The sequence below is a fragment of the Catharus ustulatus genome, chromosome 15, assembly GCF_009819885.2.
Source record: "Catharus ustulatus isolate bCatUst1 chromosome 15, bCatUst1.pri.v2, whole genome shotgun sequence".
Lineage (NCBI taxonomy): Eukaryota > Metazoa > Chordata > Aves > Passeriformes > Turdidae > Catharus > Catharus ustulatus.
In genome coordinates, this window is record NC_046235.1 from 363,833 (window position 1) to 371,715 (window position 7,883).

General features: G+C 61.5%; 1 protein-coding gene across 1 annotated transcript; it reads left to right on the plus strand.

Moving 5' to 3' along the window:
* Positions 1-2,013: 2,013 nt before the first annotated feature.
* TLX3 (T cell leukemia homeobox 3) lies at positions 2,014-7,613 on the plus strand. Its single transcript, XM_033073400.1, has 4 exons — positions 2,014-2,027; positions 5,776-6,215; positions 6,599-6,842; positions 7,397-7,613. Exons 1-4 carry the CDS (start codon positions 2,014-2,016, stop codon positions 7,605-7,607), a joined length of 909 nt encoding a protein of 302 aa, XP_032929291.1. The 3' UTR covers positions 7,608-7,613.
* The last annotated feature ends 270 nt before the right edge of the window (positions 7,614-7,883 follow it).

Sequence of the window (7,883 nt, forward strand, 5' to 3'; positions counted from 1 at the left end):
GCTTCCTCACCCTATTAAAAAATAATGCTGCTCTAGGTTTTATCTACCAGGGTGTAGACTGCTGTTAAGAGGCACTGCTTTGACAAAACTCTTTTTGAGGTTTACAGAAAGCATAATAAAATATGTAAGTTACATTTCTACAAACAAAAGCTATAACATAAGTTATTTATAAGCATGAGATACAAACGGTATCAGGATAAATAAACCTTAATGGAAACCTGTGGCATCCATCCTAATGTAATTTGCCCAGCAAAAGTCATATTTAGTACAAAAACCTGGCAGCAGCTGTGTTGGCATTTAAAATAAGAATGAAAGGGGGAAGGAAGCGGCTGCTTCCCTGGGCTTACCTGCAGTACCTGCCTGCCTTCCTCCTCACCTGGGGCTGCCACTGCTGCTCCCAGAGCCCAGATGTGTCTGCAGATGTGTCTGAGCCTTTCAGGGCTTTCCACGAGAGCAGGATGTTCCTGTCAGCTTCAGTGCAGCCTGGTTTTATTAAAGGTGGCAAAAAGAAATGGAGCCCATCTGCCCCTCATCCTCTGTACCCTACCCTTTCAGAGAGATTTCTCCCCCGTTCAGGGACAGCTCCTTCCCCAGCATCCCCCTCACACCCTCTCCTTCTCAGCTAGTCTCAGCCATTTGTTGGATTCTGAACTGAAAGTAAGTTTGGCTTTTTAAACATCATGGTTAAGGTTACCAGCCCAACAGAAATGTGTTTTGGAACAGGAATTGAAACCACTAAGGCACGTTCATTTGCCACAGGCTTCAGAAGCCGTCGGCTTTGGCTCTCTGAGTGGGGTTTAAGTGCTTCCACCCACTGGGACCTGGAGGACAGAGAGTTTTACTGCACTCTGTGTCTGGATCCTTGGGCAGGGTTTATAGGTCAGGTCCTGATTTCCTCCATGTCGGGGTATAGGGAATATCCCTTGTTCTGCTGGCAAGAGGCTGCTGAGGGCAGAGCTCCACTACCCTGCCCTCTCCTCCTCCTTCGTGGGGTGAGGGGGGACAGGAGGGGCACAGCCCTCCAAACCCAAAGAAAGGGCAGAGGGGAATGACCTTTGGCTCTGCAACACCAGAGCTCTTCCCTCAGACAAAGAGGAGCTGATTTAACCCTTGTGGGCTGACAATAAAAGGGTTTTTTGTCAGCTCTGGTGCTCACCAGGGCCTGAGGTGCTGCTGCAGCACTGCCATGGGCAGCCGGGCCTCTGCTCTGCCCTGGGGCCTGTTGGCCCCAGTGGTCCCCACCCAGGGGAGCTCATCACTGTCCAGGAGGACCCACAGAGTCCCTCTGAGCCCTGCACAAGGGTCAGGACCACATCCCCCTTCAGTGCACAAACCTCAGCCCTCACCTGCTGGTGTCCTCCACAGCTGGGCACAGCTGGCTACAGGCACAGTTCGGGCAGCTTGCTCCTGGCTGTCCTGCCCCCTTCCCCTGCCCATGCCAGGACACAGAGCACAGAGATCTCTCCTCAGCCTGAACACCAGCATCACCACCAGCTCCACAGGAATGCTGTTCCCAGAGCTATGGCTGAACAGCAAAATGTGTCCTTTGTCATGCTGAATTCCACGTGAGTTGTATAATCATTCCAAACCACATCGGGTTTATGCAGCAATATCCATCCAGAAAAGGCTATGAGAACAGGACTGGCCTAAGATCCACTGCCAAAGACAGGAGCTGCAGCAGGAGCATCTCAGCATCTGCAGCTGCTGCCTGGTGCAGGGGTTATTAGCAGTGCTCATCACGTGGGCTTATTATCTCATGCTACAGGAAACACTTTTTAAAAAGCTGAACAGTGGCACTGGCATTGACACATGGAGGGGTCCTGCAAAGACACAGGCCCTGAAAGGACACAGTGCTGCAAGGACACAGTGCTGCAAGGATACCCTCCCTCCAGAAGGACACCCCACCCTCCCTCCTTCCTTGTTGTGGTCCTGAGGACATTCCTGGGGCTGAGGAATGCAGTGCACAACAGTACCAAACCCAGTGCCCATGGCAGGCTGCAGTACATCCCCTCCATGTCACCTCCACGGCAGCCAGGCCTGGGAGCAGCTCTGGGTTTCAGGCATGAGTGGGTCAGCTGCCACATCTCTGTCCCCAGTGACTGGCAGTGACAGACAGGATGGGGGACTCTCCTGCCAGGGAGGCCCTCACTCCTCTTCCACAGTTCACAGTAACTTCTTCAGTTACTCTCCTCCCTGCTTAACTGTGGCCCCCACACCTTTGAGGTTCTGGGAGCAGTGCTCTCCAGAGTTGCTCAGTCCCTGTGCCCAGGTGTCCTGGCAGAGCTGGGACAGCTCTGTGCCCAGCGTGGCAGGGCTGTGCCGTGCTCCTCTCTGCCAGCATCACGCACTTGGCTCCGCAGCTCAGTTCATACTTGCACAAGAAGTAGAATTTCACAGGGAATAACAATTCCACAGCAGCCTTCCACACACCTGCACAGCTCTCCCTTCCCAACCCCTCCCACCTGCATGGTTCTGGTGGCCACCCCCTGGCACTGTCCAGCACTGTCCCCTAGTGCTGTCCAGCCCTATCCAGCACTGTCACCTGGTGCTGTCCAGCGCTGTCCCCTGGCACGGTCCAACACTGTCTGGCACTGTACCCTGGTGCTGTCCAGCACTGTCCCCTGGTGCTGTCCAACGCTGTTCCCTGGGGCTGTCCCGTGGCGCTGTCCAGCCCTGTCCCCTGGCGCTGTCCAGCCCTGTCCCCTGGCGCTGTCCCCTGGCGCTGTCCAGCACTGTCCCCTGGTGCTGTCCAGCACTGTCCCCTGGTACGCTCCAACACTGTCTGGCACTGTCCACCCCTGTGCTGTCCAGCACTGTCCCGTGGCACTGTCCAACACTGTCCCCTGGCGCTGTCCCCTGGCGCTGTCCCCTGGCACTGTCCCCTGGCACTGTCCAGTATTGTCCCCTGGTGCTGTCCGGCACTGTCCAGCACCGTCCCCTGGCACTGTCCAGCACTGTCTCCTGGCGCTGTCCAGCCCTTGCTGCCCATGTGCTGGGTTAGGGGCATCTGCAGCTGCCTTATGGGCTCTCTGCCTCACTGTGCCATGGCAGGCAAACGCCGTTGGTTGTGCTGTGCTATTCTGTGCACTGCACTTCATGCAAAGGCTGTGCCATGCTGTGCCATGCCTGGGCCTGGCTGGAGCCCATCAAGGTGTGCGGTGTCTCACCTCCCTGTGATGGGAGTGCGTCCGGCTGCTGGTGCCGTGCCTGCCCGGGGTGCCGCTGCCTCCCTGTGTCCGGCGGAGCCAGCCCTGAGTCGACTCCGGCTCCCGATGCGGTGCGGAGCAGCCTGGCTCTGGGAGGGCACGTCCGCCCCCGCACCAGCAGCACCGGGCAGCAGCACCGGGCCCGGGTACTACCGGGCTCGCAGCACCGGGCCGAGACGGCGGAGCCGCAGATCCGCTCGCTGAGCACCGCAGGGGCCGGGAGAGGAGCCCGGCACGGAGCCACGGAGCCGGCACCGGGCAGAGTGCAAGCGGCCTTTCGGTCGGAGGGAGCCGCGGGGCAGTGCGGGGTTGTGCGGGGCTGTGCGGAGCTTTCCGGAGTTATGCGGGGCTCTGCACCGTTGTGAGGGGTCCTGCTGGGCTGCGCTGGTTCTGCGCGGGTTCTGCGCGGGTTCTATGCGCCCCCCCGCCCGCAGAGGGGCGAGGGAGACGGCGCGGCTGCGGGAGAGCTGCATTTAAGGATACCATACGTCCGGGGTTATTAATTATAAAACATAATTAAAGTAAAACTGCAGAACGTCAACATATTAAATTTAAAAGCTAATATTAAAATAGCGTTAATATTTAATAAGGTAGCTGAGCGTTACAGAGCTGTACGCTGATACTCTATATTTAACTGTGTAAAACCAGGAGAGTTTTCCCAAAGAAAAATGTATTGTTTAGCTGATTATCAAAGACTCTGTGATATATTATCCATTTCACAAAAATAATATAGATATCTTTTTAAATATAGTAATAAAAACATACTAGTGCCTTTTAAATATACTATTACTTACCACCCCTTTTCATATTGTACTATCACAGACACTTTGGAATTGGTTTAAAAGCACATCATTCATTATTCAAAGCTCATCTTTGCATATTATTCCAGCTCAAGTCTGCCAGGCTCCCTGTGAAATCGTTCACAAAATTGATAACAGCAGACACACACGCAATAAAAAGATCGCCTTGGGCAGCCCGAGCTCCCATTATGCAGATCGAGCTGCAATTTTCTCTAACAAAGCCTGCCCTGATCCAGGACTGGGTGGCACTTTATTTATTTATTTATTTATTTATTTATTTATCCTCCACCGGTTGCCTTCCCCATCTCCACCCCCTTTTTTTTTTCTCTTCTTCTTTTTTAATTTTTTTTTCTTCCGTTTTCCCCCTTCCTTTTCCCTTCTACCCCCGCCCGGTCGCCACCCGCCCGCCCCACCGGGCCGTCCGGAGCGGGGCCCGAGGGCGGTGCGGCCCCGCACCAGCTTGCGGGGTCGCCTCAATCGGATTAGCTCCGCTCCGGGGAGCGGCGGCTGCCGCGGCTCCGCAGCGAGCGGGGACAATCCGATTAGGGCCGTCCGGAGCCGGGGGGGCACCGGGCGGTCCCACCGGGGCTGGGCGTTTACCGGCAGCGTTAAGGACCGCGGGGCAAGGCGGGGCCGCTGTCCCCGGTGCCGGGAGCCGGGGAAACCCTCCCGATGGCTGCGGGTCGGGGAACTCCAGGCGGCAGCTTCGCCGTCGGAGCCCGTCGGGCCGGAGCCTGCTCCGAACCCTCGAGTCGTGTGGAGCACGGGAGTCCCAAAAAAGCCACAGCGGGCCCCGCTTTGGCCGCGGGAGCAGAGCCGGGCGGAGCGGGGCCCGCAGGTGCCGCCGGGCGGGCTCCGAGCGCAGCGCCTGTGCCCGGCAGGTCCGTCCCGCTCGCTGCCGCTGCCGGCGAAACGATTGGGAGCGTCACGGTAATTGAATACTACGGTTTAAAAACTAATCAAGTCCTTCCTGTCACCGCTCCGGCATCCCGGGCTCGCCCTGCCAGGTGCTGATCAAATGCCATTACATTCTATTAACAGGGAAATTCTATTCCCTGTTTTCATTTCCCTTTATAAGAGGGAACTAAGTAAATGCGCTGAGCGTTATTTAATTGTTAACGCCTTGAGTCCCGTTCGGCCGTCAGGGACCGGCTGCCAGAGCGCTCGGCAGCCGCACCGGCCTCTGCCAATTCAGCCCAAACGGAATCTGGCCCTGTAGGGCCCGGGCCGCCCCCCAGCCCGGCCCCGGCCCCCGGCACGGCCCGCGCACGCCGCTCCGCGCTGCCGTCGGGGCGGAGACTTGGGCAGCCGCGGGCTGCGGGCACCGAGTCCCGCCTCGCAAGGTGACCTCGGGCCGTCGGGGGCCGTGGCGGTGATGGCCGGGGATGGGGCCGGGGCCGGGACCGGGGCCGGGATCGGGGCCGGGGGGAGCGTCGCCCTCGACGTGCGGCCCCGGCCCCGCCCCCGGCCCGCGCGGGGCCATTGTTCGCGCGCCCCTGTGATGTCACCGCGGCGGCGGCGGCCCCCGCGCCCGGGCGCGAGCCGGTGCGGGCCGGCGGCAGCCAATGGGCGCGCGGAGGGCGGGCGGCGGCGGCCAATGGCGGCGGCGGGGGCGCACGCGGCGCGGGGCGCGCGGCGGCCCCCGGGCGGTGACGGGGCGGCGCGCGCGCGCTCCGCAAAGTTTGGTGTCGGCGGCGGGGCCGGCCGGGCCGCGAGCGCAGCGCGAGCGGCGGCGCCTGCACAGCGGCGCGAGGGCGGCGGTGGCGGAGCATGGACCCGCCGAGGATGGACCCGCCGGGGCCGGCGCAGGGCCAGCACCAGCACGAGCCCATCAGCTTCGGCATCGACCAAATCCTCAACAGCCCCGAGCAGGACAGCGCTCCCCCGCCGCCGCCGCCGCCCCCCCGGGGCCCCGACGGCGCGACCTTCCTGGGCGGCCCCGGCGGCCGCGGCGGCGCGCCCTACCCGGCCCTGCCGGCCCCCTTCCCGGCCATCGCCGCGCCCTTCGAGGACTCGGGATCGTACAGTGTGAACCTCAGCCTGGCCCCGGCCGGCGTGATCCGGGTGCCGGCGCACAGGCCTATCCCCGGGGCCGTGCCGCCGCCCATCTCCAGCGCCATCCCGGCCATGCCCGCCGTGCCCAGCCTGGGCAGCCTCAACTTCCCCTGGATGGAGAGCAGCAGGCGCTTCGTCAAGGACAGGTTCACAGGTAAGGCGCCGGGGCGGAGCGGGCGAGCCGGCTCCCAACAACGAACGGAAGGCCCCATAAAAAATAGAAAACGAAATAATAACAGTAATGCGAATAAGAATAAAAGCAAAGGCGGCCGCTGGATGCTTCCCTCCCCCGCGCTCGCAGCGAGCCGAGAAATCGCTCTCCTCACGGCGTGGATAGCGCGGGGCGCCTCGGGGGGCGGCCGGGCCCCGCGCGTCTCCGCAGCTCTTCGACGAGAGGTGGAAGCGGGACCCCGGGGAGCCGCGGTCCCTCCGGGGCCGGCGGGGCGCGGGCGGCCGGCGGGAAGAGCGGTGGCCCCGGGGGGGCGGCCGGCACCGTGCGGGCGCGGGGCTGACCCCTGTGCTTCCCCCCCCGGGCAGCGGCCGCGGCGCTGACGCCCTTCACGGTGACACGGCGGATCGGGCATCCCTACCAGAACCGGACTCCGCCGAAGCGCAAGAAACCGCGGACATCCTTCTCCCGGGTGCAGATCTGCGAGCTGGAGAAGCGCTTCCATCGGCAGAAGTACCTGGCCTCGGCCGAGCGCGCTGCCCTCGCCAAGTCCCTCAAGATGACGGACGCCCAGGTGAAGACCTGGTTCCAGAACCGGCGCACCAAGTGGCGGTGAGTCCCGTGCCCCCGGAGCCGCCCCGTCCTCCCGGAGCCGCCCCCGACCGCGTTCCCCGCCCGCCGCCCCGCGAGTCCCGCTCCAACCGGGATCGCCCCCTTTGCCAGCTCCTGGCAGCCAAACCACTGGGGGTGAATTTTTATTATTATACTAGCATTATGATTTTTGTTATTATCTTTATATATTTCATTTATAATAGTCCCCCATTCGGAAAACGGGGGATTATTCGTAAAACGAGAGATTATTCGTAAAACGAGAGATTATTCGAAATAATCGGGAATTGTTTGAGGAAACGGGGAAATAATTTGAAAAAAAAAATCGGGGGAATGTTGGGAGAAAACGGGGGTTATTTGGAAACGGGATTTCTGGGAGACGGTGGGTTTGCAGGCTCTTCCCGCCGCCCGCAGTCCCTCGGTTGGCGGCCCGGCGGTGCCCGGCCCCGGAAGGAGGCGCCGGCCGCCCTGCCCGGTACTGCGGGCCCGGCTCCGGGCCGGCCGCTGCCCGCGGAGCGCGGCCGTGTCGGGCGCGGGCTGAGCGTGTCCCCCGGCAGGCGGCAGACGGCGGAGGAGCGGGAGGCCGAGCGGCAGCAGGCGAGCCGGTTGATGCTGCAGCTGCAGCACGACGCCTTCCAGAAGTCGCTGAACGAGTCGATCCAGCCCGACCCGCTGTGCCTGCACAACTCGTCACTGTTCGCGCTGCAGAACCTGCAGCCCTGGGAGGAGGAGAGCGCCAAGATCCCCCCGGTCACCTCGCTGGTGTGAGCCCGGCAGCCGGGCACGCAGCGGACTGGCCCGCGGAGCGCGGCCGGCGGCTCCCCCTGCCCCGAGGCCGCGGCTCCCCCGACGGGGCGGGTGGCGAGCGGTGCCGGCGTGGCTCGCACCGGACCGGGTCCGACCGGAGCCGCTTCCCCGAGGCCGGCGCGGAGCGGAGCCGCTTGTATATTTGTGTCGATGTTCCACTAGGAAGGGAAATATGTCACTTTTTGTAAGAAGTGTTAATACTTTAATTTATTTATGCATCGAGATTTTGGGCACTAT

Excerpts from the sequence above, each read along its gene's own strand:
- TLX3 (XM_033073400.1), top strand. Across the intron at positions 6,216-6,598 it reads CGTCAAGGACAGGTTCACAG|CGGCCGCGGCGCTGACGCCC; the intron begins GTAAGGCGCCGG and ends CCCCCCGGGCAG. Across the intron at positions 6,843-7,396 it reads AACCGGCGCACCAAGTGGCG|GCGGCAGACGGCGGAGGAGC; the intron begins GTGAGTCCCGTG and ends GTCCCCCGGCAG.